A 25,315-nucleotide genomic window follows, 5' to 3' on the forward strand; every position below is an offset into this window, starting at 1 on the left:
AAAAAAAATATATGAATGAAATGTAGTAGCGGAAAACAGCTAGTAAAATATAAAGTTGTATCTAAAGAAGGTTTCGGATAATTGGTCAAACGTGACAAGTCACATCTGTGAGTTTTATATAATATATCGTTCCATCATAAATTCAACGTAAATATATTGTACTAAAAATATCTTTCCATAGTTCGTAAATATTAAAGTAACTTTATTATTCTCAATATGTGTTTATTATACATAATACATTAATACTTAACACAAACTAATTATGATTAAAAAGTACGATAAAATTTTTATTATATTCCACATGGACCCGTTTGCTACATAATATGTTAAAAAAGTCACGAACAAGACTACGATACTGATGGTTTAAATATATGTGTCATTAACAATAATAAAATTAACATTCATATAATTTCAAGTGTTTACAAAATCAAGTTTGAGATCGTTCGAAAAGAACGTTTCATAATAAAAATTTAACCTTTTCTTATAATAAATATTTTTTAATATATCTTATATGACAGTAACAGGCGTTACAATTACTAAAAACAGAATACACACACGAATTAACGCAAGTGCTCAAATTTCTCAATAGTATTCCGAATTAATTTAACTAATATCGTAACGATAGCAAAACGTGGCACATGATGATAAGTGGACGTCCACTGGCACAGCAAGACACGCTGATTATACGATGGCAACTCTGGGAACTTAAAAGTTGCATACATACGTGCCTTTTACCATTTCTCGCTCACCCCTTAAACCTACAATATACTGAAGCCTATCACAATAATGTAAGCCTAGTTTAAGCATGCTTATTATAATTGCACTGGATTAGAGCGATCTATACTTTTCATAATATATTTCCCATCGACATTCCACATTCAAGAGTTCTCGTAACACCTTACTCAAGCATTTTGGGCAATACAACACAAATATAACCAAACCGATCGCCGTGAATACAATAATTCTTCGTAATAGATGACGTGGGAATCGCACGAGTTGCAAAATTAAGACCATCGATGAATCGCCGCTAACCATCGGTACCGAGTACGAAGGTGACTTCACTTCTGGATCACGCTTCGAGCAGTAGACGCTGGGCTAATAGTTGATAGGATAAATGTAATTCTTTTCCTTCTTATTCTTAATAAATAGTTTAAGAAACAGAACGTTTAATTTGCGTCCCTCGGGCTCGCTCTTTGTAACTGACTTGTATAACAAACCGACAATAATAAATGATTTCGCGTCAAAACACAACGTCTCTTATAAATAAAAGCATTGCGTGAAGCTAGATGGCCCAGTGACAAGAAGACGTAGATATTCTCACGGGACAACACTACCAAGTTTTTAAGCCCTACGTTCGTCGCAAGTGGAAAAACATATTAAGAAAACATACATGATGATAATCTGTCACAGATTGATGATCACACAGACAGATGTCACCAGCCCGCAATCGAAAAGCATTGTGAAATAAGCCCTCTCCTTGAGAGGAGTGAAGGCTTTGCTCATTTGTGAAACATTTACAGGATGTTACTTTTGGGTGCAAAAGCATATCAACAAGAATTTAACATTAATAGACCCACTAAAAGCTCACCTCATTCTTTCATGATTCAAATCGTGATTCACGAACGTAAAAATACGAAATTTCACCCAGAGTTAGGTAGTCTGTCATATTCTGGGCAAAATGTCATACGTTGGCCGCATGACATTTACTAAGTAAAGCAGTGACACGAGAAACGGGTTCAGAAAATCTGCATTACAACAGAAACATTCTAAAGTTCTCAACGATTCCAAAATGAAAGCTATTACTCAAAAAGCTGGACGAACGTACTTGTTAAGCTTTGAAATGTGTAAATGTTGACGTTCTGAATATGTATGCTTTTATGAATAATAAAACATTTTAAAGAGTTCTTGTCACGTCTGAATTAGTTAATTAAGGCATTAATTAAACCTTTTCCGAGGTTCATTTTTAATTGGCTTTTTTTTGGTCATATAATTTTTCTACTGACTGCCTAAATAATATGATTTCCTACGAATTTGGTAATATATACAGGGTTATTGGTATTTCGACGTATTCCCGTTAGGAGGTGATAGGGGTGCCTATTTGCGATAATTTTAACCCCCATATGCATGATGCAAAAGTGAACCATTTTTGAGTTATCACGTTTTTTAAATTTTTTCAAAATAAGTCCAAATTGCAACTGCAATTATGAATAACGATTAAACACTGGATATTTTTCAATATTTAAACAATAATTATCGGTCCAAATTTAAAAATACGAGACGGAAAACGATATTATTTCAATATTTTTTTATTTTTTTCCCTCAAATATGCCTGAAAAACAAAAAAAAAAACATTATGAAACTTGTTCTGCAGATTATTTTAAAAACATAATCATTTAATTAGCTTTCCGAAAATGTATATAAACTAAGAATTTATTTTAAAGCAACCGAAATAAAATTATCAGAAAGGACGCCAGCCATTTCCACCAGAAATTCGTATTCGAACATGACCGAATTCGTCCTAAAGGTCGCTCTTTAAAATTCCCACAAATTGATTTAAAATAACCAATGTAAAAAACTTACTTATTTACTTAACTTAGTTACTTAATACAAATTTAAAATAAAATTTAGATACATAAACAGTTCAGTAGCTAAGTTACAATTAAGATATTTTGTATTATCATTTTAATCCTGTCTTATCATTTTAATCCTGTGCACGTTATTTACGAAGAGGATGCTGAAAGAAGAGTTGCTTTCTGTAGATTCATGCTTAATGAGGATTTAGAAGATGCATCTTTTTTTTAAAAATCCGTTGGACCGACAAATTCAAATTTGATCAAGATGGTATTACTAACGACCACAATAAACATTATTGGAGTGAAAAAAACAATCTCAATACCTCAGCTTTCGAAGATTTTTTGGCAATAAAAATGTTTATTTTAGAATTATATGTAATATAATAATAAAGTCACGCTTTTTTATTAAATTCAAACGCGCACGAAGTCGCGGGCACAGCTGGTCATAAATAAATTCATAAACCAATAAAATAAAAAGGCGTGACCGATTACTATAATTTCAAAAAAAAATGGTAAATTAATATTCGCTATATTTTGAGTACTATGATAGAATATTTTATGAGAACCTAATAATTTTTAACCTACCCAGAGGGGCTTTCACAACGCCCAAGTGAAAGATTATGAATGTCAGAAATATTGATATTGATTTAAAAAATAAAAATCTCGTGAGACATTTAAATGGTATATTACCTTCTTTGCATACCTCCCGGTACAGGCGTCGCCGCCAGCCTCGCCTGCCGTTTCAACAGCTGAACGGTCAACGCGAAAGATACCACCATCATCAGCATGGGAATGTAGAACGCGACCAAAGATCCGAACACCCAGAACAGTCTGTTGTTGATTACGCATAGGTCTGGCGTCGGCATTATATTCGTCTTGTTGATTATGCCTGTAAAGAATTAAAATTTTAGTTTAAATTACGATCTCTTGTCCACCATATGATTTTTTTTAGTGTAATTTCCTCGCCGTTGCTATATGCAATTATCAATTTTATATATTACTAGTTGCTGCTCGCGACTTTGCTCGCGTGGAAGTTAAGAAATTTACAGATTGATTTAAAATATTGCGTTAATTTAAGTGCTCATTGTATACCTCATTGATCTGCATTTTTAATAAGGAGCCCAAAAATATAATGTCATACTTCTAACTTCAAAAATGACGGATATCCATACAAACTTTCAACCCCTACTTCATCCCCTTAGAGGAAGAAATTCCGAAATTCCTTCCTCAGCAAGTGTCTACTTAATAAAACGACCCTACTCACCAAGTTCGTCAATCATCATTCATTCGTGCCCCTAACTTTAATAGTTTACAGTAAGTCAGAAAATGTTATTCTCTAAGTACAGATGCCAATTCTGACCGACCAAATTTTTTTTTTCACATTTCGAGGAAAATTCTCCCTTTAAATAAAAAATATTGTAAATTGTTATAGTTTATATCATATTATTGTAATCGTTAGAAAACCCATATCCGATAATAATAATACTAAAAAGTAACAAAAATAGCTCCCATTGCATCTCGTTAACCAAAGTTGTTTTTATTTAACTTTAAATAAAATATTAATGGTGAACATAAAAATACTCTCAAATAATCTTCCTTTAAATTTATAAAATATATTTGAGATTTCAGAGGCATTTTTATTCCCAAATAAACTAGATAATTATTAAGTTATTCATTACGCAAATCGTAGCGTGCCGCTTAAATTGGCTGTAATAGATTAAACAGTGTTAAAAGTAGCGCGCGGGATAAGTCTGCGTGACAACTACTTTATGCAACAAGTTACGATACAAGTTAATGCTCATTCACCTTTACTCTGGAGTATACTCGCGCAAAATTGATTAGGCTCGCCAGTACCTGAAAGCATAGTCTACACTCCTCTTTGCCAGATGTGCAACGGCCCTTACATGACATTTTGTAACTGCAACGTAGATTTAAATAAAAGATATTAAAAGGAAAAATACCATTTTGCTACTTAATAGTGTCATCTTCAGGCACACACAATGTATCTATGTATTTTAATATAATAATTTTCCATATGGTTAAATCCGACAATATATTATATACATTCTAAATTCAAATGTCGAAATTTGATAAAAGAAAAAACAACCCAATATTAGCGAAGCAGCATTTTTTTATTTTATTAATAGTATTAAAATAAGAGTTAGGTTATTTCTTTGTTGGAACCCTTATAGTAAGTAAGTAGTAACATTCAAGCCTATCTAGGTAGGACCTACCCCGTCATCAGAAAGATGCTCTACCACCGAACAGCAATACTTTGTATTGTGTTCTGGTTTAAAGAGTGAGTGAATCCACGTAACACTGACACAAGGGACATAACAAATTAGTTTCCAAGGTTGATGGTGCGTTGGCGATGTAAGGAATAGTTAATATGTTTTACAACGCCCATGTCTATGGGCGTTGGTGATCACTTAACATCAGGGGGCCGATTGTCCCATCCTACCTACATCATAAAAAAAACCTTTATTTAAGTTATAAACTACACGAAATCACGCTACGACCCCCGGAGGCAGAGCAGCAACGTTTAACATAAATACACAAGTAATGTTAACGACAAAAATACTCGGAGTAGCTAGTTCTTCTATGAAGGCAACTATTGCAGTTTACAGTCTTAACATAACTTCCGCAAAATACTTAACAATTTACTCCAGGCAAATACCACTGCAAGATATATTTTAATAATAATATGCAAGGTAAATTTGCTCTTATGTATGCAGGAATAAACAGGAAAATCGCATGTTTACACTTGTACAGATAGTTTAGAAAATGTTAACATATATTTCAATAGTTCCAAATATGCACCATGAATTTTCATTTCTACAAACCGGTTTACATTAGATAAGTGGGACATTAATGTCCTCAGTGAATTGTCGGCCTTTGCTTTCTACACTATATATCGTGCTTATAGTTTTATCGATCATGCAACTCTAAACTCTATGTTAATAATATCCGAAGCGATAGTTCAACCGTGGCAGAGCATTCGGTACATTTTTGTGCACGAATATCTGGATGGCTGGACCAATGAATCGGAAAAGATCAATAATTATAAGTATTACTATGTCCTGAGTAGATTACTTCTCTGCCAACGTGTTAGAGGCACAAAGACGTGACATTTTTAATCAAGTGCTCCTAAAAATGGATTAAATAAAAATTTTCAATAGTGGTCGTTTTGTCGTAACCTACTATTGTGAATAGAACTGCTGAATATAGCAATACACTCAACAAATCTGACAACCTTATATACATTACTTGTGCAAAAACCTTACAAGTATAACATCCGTTTTATTGCCTTTACTGGTGACACAAAGATAGGTTCATTATTTTGCCCAGAAGATCGGAATTACGATTCAAACGGGAAATGCTGCTAACATTCTTACCATGATTCCACGCGGTGATGATTTGTACAGCAACTATTTCTATATAGTTAAGGCCTTATAAATCTTAAATAAAGGTTGAGTTAATTATATCAAGTACCAAACAAATTTGACGAGACGATTGTCGTTTCGACTTAATACGAACTAATTCCTAGAAACCCTCTACGTGGAAGTTTTCTAAATAACCTGAATCTTGTAAAATAAATACTAAAATACCTTGCATCAGGATAAAGTCAATTTCTCAGCATTACTTCAAGATGTTGTAGACGATTCAGGTGTAGTACTTGACGTAAATAATTAAGAGAATATTTTTAATAGAAATAGATATCGTTATTTATTAAAAAACTCATAATTTTATAAATAAATTAAGAAGATTTATCGAATAATTGTATTATGAAACTATTTTAAAGCTTTTGAGGCAGGAGGAATATAAACCAACTCGATTTTGTCACAGATATTCCTTCTGGAATTAATCTCGAACGTTGCTATTTTATGTACAAGCAAGTCACAATTAACAGCAACTCTAATATCCATTTAATGTATTCAAGCGATAGCGATCTCATAAGAGCCTTCTATTGTTTTCCACTCCTCTTCATCAACCCTTGTGGTTAAGAGTAATGTGATTTATAAATAAATGAATGAAAGGTTCCTTCATCCTATCCGCACTTGATACAAAGATTAAGTCGTTCATTAATAGTTTACTATAATTACACGCTCCTTTTTACATAGAGATAGGAGTTTGTGCACCCACTTATTACGTAGTCTAGTAGAGTAAGCAAATACGGGCACAAGGAACATGACGTCTTAAGCGCCATCCCATTTGTGACGCATTAACAATATAAAAGTATGGTTAATATTTCTTGCAGTGTCCATGTCTTTGAGTGGTGGAGTGAACATACCATCAGGTGACCCATTTGCCAATCAGCGTACCTAATTTAAACAAGAAATATATTTTCATTCGTATAATTTTGCTAATGAATGACTTATTTGAAGGAGTCACCAAATTAGTTTCGGGAAATCTTCGCTCAGGCTCATAATATGCACGTTCCAGTTACTTAAAGCAAACGCTCATTGCGTTTTAATATGTCTAATTTGAAGAGTATTTTAATCTGTGATTGGTTACACAGTAACACTGCTGACCCAGTGGATAGAACACATCCTATTTATTTTTGATCCAGGTGAAAAAAGCGTGTACGCGTTAAGTAAAAGGGATAGGGATGCGCCCAACCAGCAACTTCGTCTCTTCAGGGGGGGAACGGGATCGCTTGCGCATCCCATGACATTCCGACGGTTGACCTTTTGCAGGCCTTCGAGTTAGAGGGGTAACCGGGATATGTCTTTGGGGCACGCGGCACACTCCGTCAGAATGTGGTGTGCCATGGATAAAACACATTCTGACATCAAATAATACTAACCGAATCGTCAGTTCTAATATGGGCAGATTCCACTGAGTTTTTAAATGCTTAATATTTATATATATGTTTGTGATTTATATCGATTTTAGAGCTAATGTCGTGAGAAAATTACATTTGTCGAAAGATATGCAATATTTGTTTTACTTGGTGGTAAGGCTTTGTGCAAGCCTGTCTGGGTTGGTACTACCCACTCATCATATATTCGACCGACAAACAGCAGTACTCAGTATCGTTGTGTTCCGGTTTGAAGGGTAAGTGAGCCAGTGTAACTACAGGCACAAGGGACATAACATCTTATTTCCCAAGGTTGCCGGCACATTGGCGATGTAAGGAATGATTAATGTTTCTTACAACGTCATTGTCTATGGTCGGTGGTGACCGCTTACCATCAGGTGGCCCATGTATTCGTCCGCCAACCTATATAATATAAACTAAAAAAACTAGTTTGGATAACATTTATCTGTACGTGTTAATTTTCACGTATAATTTTTACAAAATATAGTAGACATAATTAGTTCCTTTTTTACGCTTGAATTTTATATTAAATAAATTAGAAGTGATTACCGTCTCTGTTTTTATAAAACAAAAGACAAAACAAAAAACATTTATAAATATAGAAATATTTCGTCTGAAAAATCTATTAATTCATCACAGAGATCTCAAAACGTACCAAATTGTTGCCATATAAATTTAAAACTTAACAACTTTAAACTTAACCGATGATTTCGGGTTCAAACCCAGGCAGGCACCACTGAATTTACATGTGCTTAATTTGTTTATAATTCATCTCGTGCTCGGCGGTGAAGGAAAACATCGTGAGGAAACCTGCATGTGTCTAATTTCAACGAAATTCTGCCACATGTGTATTCCACCAACCCGCATTGGAGCAGCGTGGTGGAATATGCTCCATACCTTCTCCTCAACGGGAGAGGAGGCCTTAGCCCAGCAGTGGGAAATTTACAGGCTGATTATGTTATGTTTATGTTATGTAACTTTAAACAATTTACCAATCATTTATTTCGTACACTTGTATACAACAACATATTGTGGCAGAACTAAAAATGTGTACAAATTAAATTGCAAGACTTTGCTCAAACACATTTACTAACAAGGGGAATTTAATAAAAGTATAAAAACTGTACCACCTAAACTAACTTTCAAATATAAAAATATACAATATATCAATATATGTACATCATTTACAAGCAATTTATTTACATTGTTAACAGTAACTGGATTTTTATAAGTTTCATTGCTTTGGTTATCTGTAGTTAATCGATGTACGCTCGCCGTGACGACTGTGCTTACGCTGGTTTATTGACCCTTCAAACCGGAACCCTAAAAAGCTATGCGTTTACTATTAGTGTAACAATAAATGCAGAATGGGTAATAACCCTTTTTTACACGTTTCCCCCACATGATGTGGGGTCCAAAAACACCAAATAGAAACCTCAAATGAGCTTTTCTGATAATCAGTTAGTTAATTGCGGACGTATTTTTTTTGTTAGCGAAGTGCGGTGAGTTGGCCTACTGGTTAGAACGCGGGCATCTTAACCGATGATTACGGGTTCAAACCCGTAATATAATTTGTGCTTACAGTTCATCTTGTAATTGGCATGAAGGAAAGAATCGCGAGGAACCTACATCTGTCTAATTTTAATGAAAATCCGCCACATCCCCAAAACCTTATCCCTAATTCGATAGGAGGCATAAGTCCAGAAGTGGGATATTTTACAATCTGTTAGTTTTTTTACTTTAATATTACTATATTACAATTTGAAACGAGATTAAGACAGAATAATTAATGCAATTAAAACACTTCCTTGATTGGTTGTCTGAGGGACGGCTTAAACTTCTGCCAGTGCCCGTATCAATGGCAGAAGGTGACCACTTCTCATCAGATGGTTCATTTACTCACCTGCCTATCTAAAATGATTTAATTTACTTTCGTATTTTATATTCCGCACCAACTGTTTTTCGTAAAAAAATATTGTTTGTGCAAAATGAAATCGAAAACCTGTTTGAGATTGGCAACACCTGAGCTCGGTGATTCAATGTTATTAATACAAAAATCTAAGGCTTTACGTTGAAATTAAATTATAACTTGATGGTAGGGCTTTGGGCAAACACATCTCTGTAGACACCACCCACTCATCAGCATAATCATCATATTCTATCACCAAACAGCGATACTTAATATTGTAGAGGTCTGGTTTGAAGTATGAGTGACCCAGTGTATCTACAGGCACAAGGGACATGACATAACATCTTTGGACCCAAGATTTGTAGCACAATGGCGTGATGTTAGGAATATGCAGCGCATAGACATTGGTCTATGGCTGGTGGTGACCACTTACCACCAGGCGGCCCATTTACCCGTCAACCTATCAATTACATTAAAAAATGGTATTTACTTGGCTTTGATTTTTATAATTGACAATTTTATATTGGGCAGCAAAAATATATTTATTCGAAAATTAAATAAATTGTAATAATATCAATAAATTCAAATTTCTCTTTTTATTTAAATTTAAAATAGCATTCTTGCCACCATTCCACGCGGTCAAGATTTATACAGTAACTATTTTTAACACTTAATGTTATCAATTCCTATGTTAATAAATATTATTACATCGAAGCCTTGCACTTACTTATTCATAGTTTGTAATCAAAATACTGTAAACTGAAGGTGAGCAGCGGAATAATTCATCATCATCATGTTTTATGGTGATAAGCTCAGTCCCTAGTTGTCGATGGTAGATTTATTATTTTTAAAATGTCAATTAAAAAATGTTTGCAAGAGATTACATTGACTTCGATTGATTAAAATAACTGTATTACATATACTAAACCCAGTACCGTTTTTAACCATAAGGGGACACAGGTACCCATTCTCACGGTGGAATGTAAAGGATATTCGCTTAAAAGAATCTCATCTCATCTACGCTCTCAATAACATTTACTTACCAACAGGGTAACATTTCCAAGTAGTGGCTATGAGAAATTGAGCTATTATGGCTGATTTTGCCGTTATAAAAGCATGAAATTACGGACAAAATATTTCGCAAATTGTCAATAATAACATCTTCACGTTCGTGTTATGTAATGTCTTCCTCGAGCAATGTATTTGTATTCATAATAAAATTCGTCTGAATAAATCAAATTTGGAATTTGAGAGAGCTTAATAACGTAAAGGGACTAAAGTTTGCTATGTATGCAAAGTATATTCGATACATATGTTATCTTTGAAGCTTTGAGATATGAAATATATCGCATAGAAATATTTATATTTTATTACAATATAAAATATAGATTAATTATCTGGCTGGCTTCACAAAGTTCATCTCGGGTCTTGGAAGTGCACTCAATGAGATTTTAATGAACTCCCGCAGTTATTAAATTCTAAAATAATTTAAGACAAATTTTAGCAGATTACCCGCTCCAGTGACTTGAGTTTACAAGATGAGCTCATCAGGTAAATTTTGGTATATAAAAATGAAGCAATAATTATTTACGCAGAAATTAAGTCGCCTTTTATACATAGTCATAACCTTTCAGATTTTGATGATGATCGATTTCGGCCACTGTGCAGAATACATTTCAGTGCAAAAGTGTGTGTGCAAACATAAGTGTACTGTCTAATCGCTCACACTCAAAATCCAATGCGACAGCAAATCGACACGACCGGAAAGAGACACAACCCGAAATAAATGGTTTCATTCCCGAGACAGCGGACGTTTTCAATTTCCGGACTGTTAGTAAGAACTCCTAAAAACAAAACAATTTTTTTTTTTATTGACTCGTGTCGGAAATGACGTCAACACCTCAAAATCAGCCTTAGAAGCTAGTCGCTACCATTTAAGATATGAGGTGAATATTATAATGATATAAGACATAATATCATGCAGTTCATTTTACGAATCGTAATCAAAAAAATATCAATTAAATACGTAGGTGTTTGCTTAGTTTTAAAAAAAAAAAAGGAACTTCCCCACAGGCATCAAAAGGCTCAAGCTAAGGTGGTTACAATTCTAAAAAATGACATCTATTTAATTTTGCAATCCACAGATTTGGAACATGCATTTCTAGGGCACTGTTCCTTCATCCGTCGTTGACTGGTTTTACGAATATCAATGCCCCCAGCGTCATACTGTAAATATTAGTCTGGGTGCTGTTTGGTCTCTACGCGATATAATATTTTAATTCACTCGTTTTTCAAAAATATTGTACTGAAAAAGTATTCATGAAAAATTTATCCTGTAACGTAATATTATAAGTAGTACTAACTAACTTAACTTTAATTACTCTATATATAAATAAAGAAAAAAAAAAAAAAATCCTGACTCCATGGTGCAATTTATTAACTTTTTACTAATAAAATTAGTAAAAAGTTAATAACGTAGTCTACATTGTTTAGTCAAGTAACATAATGTAATGTGTAATAATCCGATAATACTATATAATAAAAATACATGTGTTCACATTCAACCAGCTAGAACGAAGAACCATCTAAGTGACTACTTTAGTACGAAATAAATTGCTAGTGGTTTTGAAGGAAAACAATTATGTCGTTTTCTGCCTCTTTCTCTATTGCCGCTTACTTCTTTTAAGCCACTTGACAAATTTTGACACAGTTTTCACTAATGGAATATTAATTCAATAATAGAAAGGCTTGTATATACTATTTGTAAATATTTAGTACAATATGAATGACGGTGCGAGCTTAATCTTTATAAATACAGCAAAGGTATGTAATAGATAACTCATCATCGTTATTCGAATCATGCAATGAAACAAATTGCTCGTTGCGAAACGTTTGGTTGGGTAACTGGCTGTAACATTAAAATTTTGACCTTGGCAGTGATAATTATCTAAATTTTGAACACATTTTGAACTATATTTCACAATAAAATTAGATGACATTCTTATATAAACTATTAAATAAATAACCTCTATGAAATAAGTATACTTCTAAGTATTAATAAATTGATTCCGTGCAAAGACGGAGCTCTTCGCTAGTTGTATATATAAATATAAAGATTACAGAAACATTTATCACCAACGCGTCGCGTAGAAACATAAAACTCGTCATATTCATTTAATTGAAGACGCAGCTTTACAACATCCTTAATTCAGAAAATACGCGTAATGATTTTTCAGAATTTTCCTTTCTTATCGAACGCACCAGTTCTCTGAAACATTAACGTCAAGAGCTCTTAGCACTAAATCAAAGGGAAATAATGAATAGAGATTTACGAGTGAAATCACTCATAAAAGAGGGTCCGAATTCGATTCCAGTTTATTAATCTAAATTGCCCCGGTGTAAAATGTACATGGTTGAAAAGAACCTTGTTTGAATTTCCGAAACACTAAACATAAATAATCAACAAACAAAATATATGAATTATATATAACGTATGTTTTGCTAAGCATAACAGAGGGTCGTATTAAGTGGATATATGTAGTTGACCTTGCTCGATTGGGCGTTACTAATAAATATGCCCCGCGCAGATCTCACACCCTCTTTGTCCTATGGTTGCGGAGAAAAGTGTTATAGAGGACCTACATTCCGCACAACATTTCGTTCCGGACTATATAAGCGAGAACATGACTGCATTTCAATTTACACGCATCAATTACGTAAAAAAAAAACCTGTAAAAATATTATTAAACAAATATTACAAAATTAAGCTGAAGATTCCCTTTGTATTTTATTATTTCATATGTCTTCATGTCATGTTCATGTCAATATAAAAATCGAAAAATCACGTAATCAGTGGGTTGCTTAAATTTTAGTAATTATCATTATTTTTAATGTTTTTTCGTTACCGACTATAGAAAAAAAAGACGATTTACTGTTGCATTGTATGTTTAACCTAAAATAAATTCACTTTAAATGCATTTAAAAGTAATACTAGTCTGTCTAATTACTAAATAAATTTAATTCCATTACATCCAATAGGCAGTTTCGCATAAATAATTAAATAATAATTATTACAATAATAGGTTCCGTTATATTATATACTTAACGTCAGTCTGTGGAAATTCCAGTAAGACTTAAGACGTTTAACAATAATCATGACTGTCTTTAAAGTAAGTGTCTTAGCATTTCCTCAATTTAGTCAAATCAAATCAAATCATATCAAATGTCATTTCTCTATTGAATAAAATAATATCAATTTATTAGTATAAAAAATAAAAAATGTTACTCAACATTGTAACATTAGAATATACAAAATATACTTTTAAAAAAAATCTATATTTTATTCAAAACAATAATCAATGATGCTGAATAATAAACCATCAATCGAATAATAAACGATATATTTTATACAAAATCGATTTAATAATTGATCAAAGCGATTCTGATTATTTCCTCATTTGAATTGTAAAGGAATTAATTCTTTGATGTAGCTTGTTCTAGTCGATTTGTAATTTTACGATTGTCAAGAACAATTCGTTACGTTTATTTATTAGTTCTTTCATCTATTAATCACGCTTTGGAAAAAAATATATCGAATCGCTAAATAAGATCATTTATTTCTTTTGAAACTTATGTAATTTCGAACGCAATTATAGAACAATAAACGACATCCGTTATATATGTATTACTCATATTAAACATATAGAACTTATATATTTAAATTTAATAAATATAATGCAGTACCTACTGTACTTTTTAACGTTAAGTTTGTATATGATACTTTTTTAAATAAATATAAAATCTGAAAATAATGACTGTCTTAAAGATAACGTATTATTTTACGCAACTTCATCATTAAAAAGTAATGTCTCAAAGATACCACAGAGTAAAAACCTCTACAACAGCTGATAAGTAAAGAAATGTACATTAAACCTCCAACCGAAAGATGTCTAAGACATCACGTCGCGTACATTATAAAAAGCATTTTCATGTATTTGATCTTTTGGGAATTGTGATTAGAGTATAGCGAAGGCATCGAGTGACTTTCGAACAGACAGATGTTTAAATTTATTAGCAAAAATTACAATAAACAAAGTATACAATATACAATAAGTAGAGGTGTCATTAATAGTTTGAACCAATAGTCTAGTTAAATTAAGTTAGTCTGTGGGATCATCGTACTTATCTATATTTGATAAAAGTCTCATTCATTTCGTTCATTCATCAACATCAATTTTGGCGCACGTACAGTAACGCGCAGCGCAGAAATGACAGCATTGGTTTGTCATGCCGTTCACTCGTACACCTGATATGGTATACAAACATATTTTTGCTTGATTCCGCGCGCTAACGCTCGAAAAAGCGGGTGAGTGTGCAACATCTGTTAATGTATGCGCGTATAAAGTAGCAGCCACACCTCTAAACGCAATTATTTTCTTGGCCAACCAACTCAACTACTTCAAACGTATGCAATGTTTTGATTGACAAAAACCCTCTTTAGACTAGATTTTTTTAAGTTCACTCGAACAAATTTAGACAAGAGAACCAAATTCGAAACATTTCTGACACAAAAGAATTTCATTTCTGACGTTATATTCGAGTTAAATAAATATTTATTCTGCGTGCATTACACAGAAAATAAAGGACACAAAAAAAACAATAACAATGTAAGAAACTAAGAAAATCTAACTAAGCTCAGAGTAACTCCATAATTATATACTACTAGGTGTTGCAGGCGGCTTGGCCCGCGTTTTAGGAGTTAGTCAGATTTTAGGCATCAAAAACTATATGTCCTTCCTTGAGGTTCAAGCTTGCCTTATACCAAATTTCATCAAATCCGAATCAGTCCTTTGGTCGTGATAGAGTAACAGACAGACAGAAAGAGTTACTTTCACATTTAATTTATTAGCGTTTATTATTATTAACTATGACCACTTTCATTTCAGATATACTAATATAAAGGTATATTAGTATTTTACTTACCTAATACTGTGATTGAACTGGACACGAACATACTTAGAAGCCACACCAGCGCGATCTTTATCACCACTAATCGCTTGGTCGAGTGATGTCGACTCTTCAAAGGGTTCCGGATACCGAGGTACCTGAAGAAACAAAACACTTATAGATTCATACTTCAAACGTCGTCACTAATCGACACCTGTGCTGAAATATTTTCGGAACAGACTCGTTCTATCGATGCATACTAGCAGGCTTTAAAACTCATGTTAAAACAATTTAATTTTTTCGTCACTGTTCCAAGGAATATGTAAAAAAATATAATAAAATATAACATAACATAATCAGCCTGTAAATTTCCCACTGCTGGGCTAAGGCCTCCTCTTCCGTTGAGGAGAAGGTATGGAGCATATTCCACCACGCTGCTCCAATGCGGGTTGGTGGAATACACATGTGGCAGAATTTCGTTGAAATTAGACACATGCAGGTTTCCTCGCGATGTTTTCCTTCACCGCCGAGCACGAGATGAATTATAAACACAAATTAAGCACATTCAGTGGTGCCTGCCTGGGTTTGAACCTGAAATCATCGGTTAAGATGCACGCGTTCTAACCACTGGGCCATCTCGGCTAAAAAAATATCTAGGAAGAAATTTACTATCGCAAAAATAACAGCAGTAAGCGATGACCGCTCACCATTAAAAAGTCCATGTACTTGCAGAGCTGTGTGTGTACTGTGCAAGCCCGTTTGAATAGTTGTCATCCACTATTTATTAAAATTACCGCCATAAAGCCTTACTTTGTATCGTTGCGTTTCAGTTTCATAACCAAGTGAGCCAGTAAAATTATAGGCACAATTAATTAAAAAAAATCTTGTTTCCATATTAAATGTAATCTCCCACAAAAAATATTGGTATCCGAATCAGTAGCTCCGTGACCAGAAAACAATAGCAACACATGCTGCCCAAAACACTCCGGACTTTCCAATCTATGGAATTGTTACTGAATATTTATTTACCAGTAGTCAGTGATTGGATTTTAATGGAACCTTTAGAATAGAGGCTGTCGAGCATATAGAAAGAAAATTGCATGGGCGAGATTTGGTCTACCCAGTGACAGTGCCCACGCTTAGAGACAAAATTTATCTTTTTTTTTTTATATTCCTATTTTACTATGAAAATGCTGTTGAAAATATTTTTGCAAAAGCCGTAGACGTTACGTTTAAGACCGGTCGAAATTGTGACAATCTATATGCTCGACATGGAAAAAATATATAACATATATGTTAAGAATTTTATAGAAACCGTTACTCAATAATCAATATCAAGCGTCAATAGCGCAATGACTTACGGGCCGCCTAACGATGTAAAAAGTAGCAGGATCGAACCTGACCAGTTGGGCTATTGTCGTCCTCAATCCTAACACAAGTGATAAACTTAAAAGGAGGGGTAAATAGGAATCGTAGTAATTCCTTAATTAATTTTGGGGCATTGCTAGTATTATTCTTATTAAAATGAAAAAAAAGACAGTGTGGGCCACGTTTTCCAAGAAGACGTCCAAAAGAAAAGTCCAGAGAAGATCTGCTGATGTTCAGTAAAAATATAAAACGCCAAAATCTATAAAAGTAGAATGTCAAAACAGGCACGGGTAACTGTGAGCCCTCGGATGTTGTAAAATTAAATTTAAAAAGAATTCTATAAAAAAAAAAAAAAATTTATAGACACAAAAATACAAACTATATTCTGACTGATCTCAGCCGCGGCAGTCGTTGTAAAGAGAGACTGACATCATCTCAAGAGACACATTTTATCGTGCACAAGTATGTGCGCAAGCATGTCTATTTCCGCACGCAAATAATCCGATTGAACCGCATAGCTGACGCATTTCCAACGGCTTTAGGTGCTTCTGAGCAACGGCACTGTAACCCATGGCAACTTGGAGACCAAGAAAAACCCAATATTTGTTTTATTAATCGAACCCTAGTTTAGAACCTAAGATCTCGGCATCTGCAGTTTTTTAAGTTAGCCACTACACCAGCGAGGCAGTCAACTGTAGATATAATTACAGATAAAAATGGAAGCGGTAAGCTCACTACGCTGATCCCAAATAAATGGGATATTACGTGCAAACGAATGATTGCTTTATTTTGCCTTGTTTTTACGCAAATTTTACTGAATGGGAATTTTACTTTCAATACAATCACATAAATTAACAGCCTGTAAATTTCCCACTGCTAGGCTAAGACCTCCTCTCCCTTTAAGGAGAAGGTTTCGAGCATATTCCACCTCGCTGATCCAATGCGGGTTGGTGGATACACATGTCACAGAATTTTGTTGAAATTAGACACATGCAGGTTTCCACACGATATTTTCCTTCAACGCCGAGTACGAGATGAATTTAAACACAAATTAAGCACATGAAAATTAAGTGGTGCTTGCCTGGGTTTGAACCCGCAATAATCGATTAAGATGCACCCGTTTTAACCACTGGGCCATCTCGGTTCAACTTTCAATAATATCTTGCAAATAATATAACATACCTTATATAATAATTTTAATCAATATATTATTTTAATTAAATCCAACCCATCGATAAAAGTCAACACGTGAAAGGTTGATTACTTTTTTAAAACAACACGAAACCCATTTTAATTAGCAATGATTAATGATCTTACAGAAAAACAAAGATTGAATTACGAATTTATTCCTTAAATATTATTTTACGAAAAACAAAGGAACGAGATCTTAATAAAATTCTTTTACTAAAAATTTCGTAACAGAAAGACATTTTATTGGACCTGCGATGTGAATCGAAGACCAGCTACAAGCTAGCCACTATCGACGCAATCAAATAAATATATATAACTCCGGATAAAACTGTACACAATACTATTTCTTGGAATATTTTTCGATTACAATAGAAGTTTTAATGATGTTCAAGTCACTATGGGCCTAATTGGCAAAATTATCCGAACTAACGATTAAACAGACAGAGAATAATTAAACGCCTAGGCTTAGAAGATGACGAATTAGAAATTTGTTCCATCATTTAAATCTCGACTTGGACGAAAAAGACCGTCTACAACTGTCTACGACTGTTATAAATATTTATAAAAATATTGGCGTAGAAATTAAAATGTTTTCGAATATAAAATGAAGTATACATTATTCCTTCCACTTGTCAGGAGAGCTGGTTTGATCGTCTGTTGAATATAATTGCGATTCGATGGAGAGAATTCAATGGCATTCTTATCACCACGACATGTGATTTGTAAAATAGTTCTTTTTTAATTTCGTTTTGTATTTACTTATTTCAGTCCTTAATGTGAAAACTAACAGTCTCAAATGTCTTACCGATGGGCCCTGCGCTCGAGCCAAGCTGCTCCGATGTGTTTTCGATGCATTTCAAATTCAGAATCCCATCTCGTAGAACAGCCATTAATAATAATGTAACGATTTCGTACTATCTTTAAAAGCCTTGGATTTGTAATAAAGTTTATATTATTTACATTGCAATTTATATGTTGATGTTCAAAACAGCCAGTGGAATGCAGTTTCAAATGCGGGCAAGCTCAACTGAGTTAACATATAAAATAAAATAAAAAAACAACACTAATAAATGAGGCATATTAGTCAACAAACCAGCGTTGCAGAACTATCGATAGTTCGACTATCGATAGTTGACCTCGAAAACTATTCAGGATATCGATAGTACTATCAATAGTATCGTTTTGATCAATACTATTGGTAGCAGCGATACTATTGTTACTATCGATAAATAGTTTAGGTTAGAAGTAATACTATCGATAGTTTTGCTCATGGGGAGCTATCGATACTATCGGTACTATCGATAGACTATCGATACTATCTCTAACAATATCTATCGATAGTGGACTATCGATATGCAACACTACAACACACGATTATGACTGTATATACATAACGGCGTAGCGTAATCCGTCTCCAAATAATATGTTTTAATTAATTTTTATAAACTGTAATTCCTGAAGGTAGCAGGGTACTCTGACGTAACGCCAAACGCTAGAGAGGCGGCCAGTTTGAGTGCTAGGGAGCCATTAGATTATCGAACAAAAGAGCGTGCGCAAGCATCCTCGCGTTTGACACCGACGTCATAGTTAAATCGGGAATTATTCCATCAATCATCTGTTATTTTAATAGTGTTTTTTATTTTTACTTTTATTTGTGCCGTGAGGGCACAGATTATTTCGTCAATGTCACGTGCGATGGAGAAGACACGATGGACATTGAAGGGTACGGTCGAGATTACAGGCTTAAATTAATTTTGAAGGCATAATATTAGTAGATTCTCTGTTATTCCATAACAACATAATAATAAACAATTGGATAAACATAAACTATTGAGACAACATATAAGAACAATCACAAAAATATTTACAACTTAATTTTATTACGCTCAAGGTATTTACATAAAAAATTACAAAGTTGACTGAACACAAACATTAACGAACATTTAATAGTGTTAAAGTTGATTATTATGGTATTGTAATTATAAAGTTAGAGACGACCTTCATGGTCGAGTAGCGTGTACACCGGTTTTCATGGGTCGCCACTCCGAGGTCCCGGTTTCGATTCCCGGTCGAGTCAATGTAGAAAAAGTTCATTAGTTTTCTATGTTGTTTTGGGTCTGGGTGTATGTGGTTCCGTCGTTACTTCTGATTTTCCATAACACAAGTGCTTTAGCTACTTACATTGGGATCAGAGTAATGTATGTGATGTTGTCCAATATTTATTTATTTATTAAAGTGCCAATGTTTTATTGGAATACCCGCTCCTCGCGCGCATACTATATTATAGAAGAACAAGATTAGAGCGAAGTCTCTTTATACATGATAAAAAAGCGTAGAATTGTGGACTTTCAAACAGGATATACTTACTATATCAATTTTATTGTATTTGATGGACATAATTTTTTATTTCATTTTATTGGAAAAGAGTAACTAATGGGTTTCTTTCCGATCGTTTTCTGTAGAATCTACATTCGAAACCGGTGATAGCATAACATTTAAGTGTAAATAATCAAATATTAATTAAAATATCGGTTCAAAAGAGCTTATAAATGCCCACTTAAATAAATAATCTTTCGATTGATTGAAAATTCATAGTTTATTCCGTACTCGGGATGGAGAATAAGAGCATAAATGCCAACATGGATTTTGAGTTTAACTTAAGCTTAGTCTAAAAATATTAATTTATATAATTCTAAGTATATTATTTTTACTGTGTGTGTTGCTTAAATACACATATAAAAGCATCGACTGACGCTGTATGTCATGAATTGTAATTTACAATAACCTTATAAAAATTTTATGAATGTATGTTTTGTATTTTTTTCAGTTAGTATATATAATTTTACATGTCATAAATAGCTGGATTTATCAGATTATATATATGATGATATATATATATATATATATATATATATATATATATATATATATATATATATATATACAAATACACTAAGCCCCGGAATACAGTAAGTAAAAGTGCAAATAAACATTCAACTCGATATAATCAAAATAATATAAACGAAAATTCGTGTCGCGAATTCCTTAAGTTTAATTAAACGAAGACGCAGCGCTGATTGAAGTAATTCGGCAGCTAATCTGTAATAAAGACTTTGCAACGAAATTAACTGACTGGGACGTTACGAGTGGAATTAGCTCCGTTTCGTTTATCTATAATATTTTGTAAGCGAACTTCGTGCAGCAGTTTACGGTCTCACCAAAGGCGTAATAACATGTAATAAAAGTACTTTATCTTCATAGCATACATTTAAGGTGGATTTTCAACATTATTAAGATATAAATTTCGGAATAGCCATTATAATCGCGCCAAGGCCACGAAATCCCCAGCTCGATTTAAAAAATAACAATTTAACGAAAAACTTTTTCATATAAATGATCGATTCATAGTATGTTCCAAAGCATCTGATTCTATATGAGAAGGGCAGACACCAAATTTTAACTTCTTGTCTGTGTTTTGAGTTGCTGTGAAATTCTTGGACATTGAGAGACGGAAATGGCTTTTTTTTTCACCTACCTTGTGAAAAAAACCGGCTTAAAGGAATTCCTAGCCACTAAAATCACTACGTTGGCCGTCCTTAGCACAGAAACTCAAATAGATCTGTCCCATCCCAGCCATTGGATATCGTCATAGTCATAGCATAAACTGCATAAAAATAACTGTCATTAAGATCGCATTCGGCCACCAGATATTCTAGCGCCATCAGCAATACTTATTATTCTTGTGTACCGGTTTGAAGGGTGAGTGAGCCAGTGTAAATACAGGCACAAGGGACGTATCATTAGCGTTAATATTTCCTATTCCATCAGGTGGCCCATTTGCTCGTCCACCTAAATATATTATAAAAAAAACACCCCTCCTACCCGGTGTTTGGGGAGAAGTGTCGTAAATCTGTCTCATTAGGCGACAGACGGGCTGAATCGCGGTTTACGTGCATCCATTACGTAAAAATAAGCCGTAGGATCCCTCGGTATTGTGTTATTTAATAAGCTGATGCCTATTAGAACGTCTCGTGACAGAAAGCTTTGGAAGAAAACGGTGGTTTTTAAATTATTTTTAAACGAATAAGAAATCAATGAATGCTATAAATAAACATATATTTATTTTTAAATTCTGGAAGAAGGATTTAATGCCACTCAAATAAGACGTATAATAATAATATAATAATACAAATAAGAGAAAAATGAAGAGTGTAATTCATAAAAAAATAGTTTATATTTGAGGCACAAACTCAATATTACGCTGCAGCGATACATTTTTTTTTATAAAGAATACTAGCAATGCCCCAAATTAATTAAGGAATCCCTAATATTCCTATTTGCCCCATCTTTTAAACTTATCACTTGTGTTATGAGTGGGACGACAATAGCCCAAGGGATCGGGATCATGATGCGAACAGACATTTTAAATCTATCCCATTTTTGTTATAGGAGCACAAACATGACCCAGTGGTTCGAATGCGTTCATTTTAACCGATGATGACGGGTTCAAACCCGCACAAGTCTATGTCGTACTCAGCGGTGAAGCAAAATATCGTGACGAAATCTGCCTTAGACCAGAAGTGGGTTTTTTTTTACTTTTAATTGTAGTATAGGAATGTAGTATTGTTTTTGTTCGTATTATGCTGTAAACTTTTATGGTTTGCAATTTCGTACATCTTTACTCTTGCTCAGCGTCGTTTGAATTATATTGCTTAATGCAATAAACTCGCTTTTGTCCACTTATTTTTTTTTTCTTAATTTCTTTATACAAATTATATTAAGTTTGTTCTAAATAACATGAAATACGCAGATGTTTTAACAAAGTTTTCCTTCTAGCGTGACACGAATTATGAACACAAAGAACTTATTAGCTCATTCTGGGCGCAGTGAGGACTTTACTACAGAAAGAAATGATTATAAAATTATTGCCTGAAAATATGAATTTTACATACATTAAAATGAACATAACTTTAAGAAGTCACATTTCGTTTAGTAAATTAATTAATAAATACAATTATTAATTAAATAGACATATCTAAGTATTTGCACAATGTGCATCTATAAGTGCGTAGAAGGGGCTTATTATTTTTTCGCAAAGTAATTTTTTTTTGACAAGTCCAACTATTCTTTACGAAGTGTTGCACGAGCTCTATGTAAATTTCTTCAAATTCTTTTATACCTGGCGGGACTTTTTGGACTTTGTTTCATCATCATCATCATGATCACCCTGTATTATTCCGCTACTGGACATAGGCCTACCCCAAGGCGCGCCTCTGAGCCCGATCTTCGGCCCTTAACATCACTGTTTGTTTATTTGTTGCTAAATATCAACGACAACTTTTGCCTCATTTAAAACTTATAACAGAATTTGTCTTTGTAGTTCCACCAATAGTGTATCTTAAACTGACTAAAGAACACTGTACATTGGAATTAACCTGGCGTAAATATTAACTTTAAATGAATAATTTGCAAGATTTTTCAAATTATTTTATTGACATTGATTAATATTTTGATGGTGATCTTGATCCGCTGTGTATCCATTTAAAAACGTCGTGAGGCTTTCCTTATTTTAAATAACATTTTAAGCCCGCAATTTCGGCCTTCGTATAACTAATAAAAATAAAACTACTGTAGCTCGAGGAGAAGATTTTAAGCTTGGTAGAAACCACGCTGCTCCGATGGGAATTAAAAAGATTATATCCTCGAAATAAGGCACGTAACACAATAACCCCAATCGATAAAATATATTTGTCGTACGATAACATGCGCTTACATACTGTAATGGGATCCGTGACCCCGACAAGTTTGTCCAAACGCTGATAGAATGGAATTATTATGGAAAGATTTTTTATACCAATTTTCCTTATTTTGAGATAGTATTAACACTCTAAACTAAGTTGTAACCTTAGTGAACATGACTAAGAAACCTAATGGACTCTTTCGAATTAATTTCAGTTACATGTTTCACGCACTGGTACAATTGGTTTAGTGGTATTATTTGACTTATCTGTAACTTATAAGGACGCAAAATTCAGAGGTACTGGATTCAAACGGAGGTCAGTCAAATAAAAAGTTATCGTTTTTTACCATATTTTCCTGAGAATTTTTCATTAGAATTCTCGTAAAGATCTCCTTCCAGTCGTATCGGATTGAACCTCCAATTAGATCACGAATGTAAAATGAATGTAATTTAAGGATGTCACCGGTTGGAATGTAGATTCTACGACAAGAACCGGAAAAAACTTACTAATCGTTAGTTCTTACTCGTTTACGTCAATTGATTATATCATATTTTGAATTTAAGAATCATGTAATATTATAAATTCAGTTTTATTTAATTGGCATAATTATGTTTGAAATGGTGGAAAAGTACTGAATTTGTTGCAGCTTACTAGGATTACGTGTCATATTTACATTACATTTTACATTAGCAGCCTGTAAATTTCCCATTGCTGGGCTAAGGCTTCCTCTGCCTTTGAGGAGAAGATTTGGAGATTATTCAACCACGATACTCCAATGCGGGTTGGTGGAATACACATGTAGCAGAATTTCGTTGAAATTTCAACATCAAGAAACATACAGTTTTCCTCGCGATGTTTTCCTTCACCACCGAGCCCGAGATGAATTATAAACACAAATTAAGCACATGAAAATTCAATGGTGCCCGCCTCGGTTTGAACCCAAAATCGTCGGTTAAGATGCACGCGTTCTGACAACTGGGCCAACTCGGCTCTCATATAATCCTGTTAAATTACTACAAATTGAATAAAATATATTTTGATTTTTAAAGAAGTATGCTTCTTGTCTATTTGTCGGATGAAATCCGCAGACATTGCAGACAAACATATATATATCGAACGAACTCCTTACCAGACATGACTAGTCCTTTACGTTAGTAATATATATTTTTATATTCCATCAATTCTGATACTTTTTGGTTATCACGTGTTCTTCTGTCATACTGATGTTGCCAGTATGTACGATAAAAAATAAATAAATCCTAGTCAAACTTTTTGATAGTTTCGATATATAAATAGCAATATTAGCTTAACGTTTAACCGAAGCAATATTAGAACTAGATGTAAATCAAAAGGCAAAAGAGAGAATAAAACAGTAGAAAAACAAATAAAAATTCTGGCAAAAAAGGACATATATGTACTTAAAATCATATGACATTTAGCTTTTTTTATATTGGTATACGGGTAACTGGCATGACACTAAGCACGGATTTTCATTGGTTATAAATCAAATAAATATAAATATGTATGTTTACTAAAGGTTTATTATCCAGCAGAATACCGCCTTAATGTTAGTGGAAACTATTTACCGCCTCGCAAGAACGACATTTACATACGAATCTCTACAAAATGGAGCAGTTAGCGGGATTCTGTGATAATTTTAAGCGTAAACACATTGAGGAAACTCGTTGAACGGAGAACATTATCAAGGAAGACTACCGTCCTGTACTTTATAAGTACACAATGAATGGGATTATTATTTTTTATT

At 33.5% G+C, this 25,315-nt stretch overlaps 1 protein-coding gene across 1 annotated transcript in view; it reads right to left on the reverse strand.

Moving 5' to 3' along the window:
* The window catches only part of 5-ht2a (5-hydroxytryptamine (serotonin) receptor 2A), a 65,753-nt gene that overhangs the window by 33,269 nt on the left and 7,169 nt on the right, over positions 1-25,315 (reverse strand). The window contains exons 3-4 of the mRNA XM_026629034.2: positions 15,287-15,408; positions 3,264-3,462 (exon numbers count right to left, since the gene is read on the reverse strand). Of these exons, the coding sequence (XP_026484819.1) occupies positions 3,264-3,462; positions 15,287-15,408 (321 nt within the window). The remainder of the gene's footprint in view (positions 1-3,263; positions 3,463-15,286; positions 15,409-25,315) is intronic.

The sequence above is a fragment of the Vanessa tameamea genome, chromosome 5 (genome assembly GCF_037043105.1).
Source record: "Vanessa tameamea isolate UH-Manoa-2023 chromosome 5, ilVanTame1 primary haplotype, whole genome shotgun sequence".
Classification (NCBI taxonomy): domain Eukaryota; kingdom Metazoa; phylum Arthropoda; class Insecta; order Lepidoptera; family Nymphalidae; genus Vanessa; species Vanessa tameamea.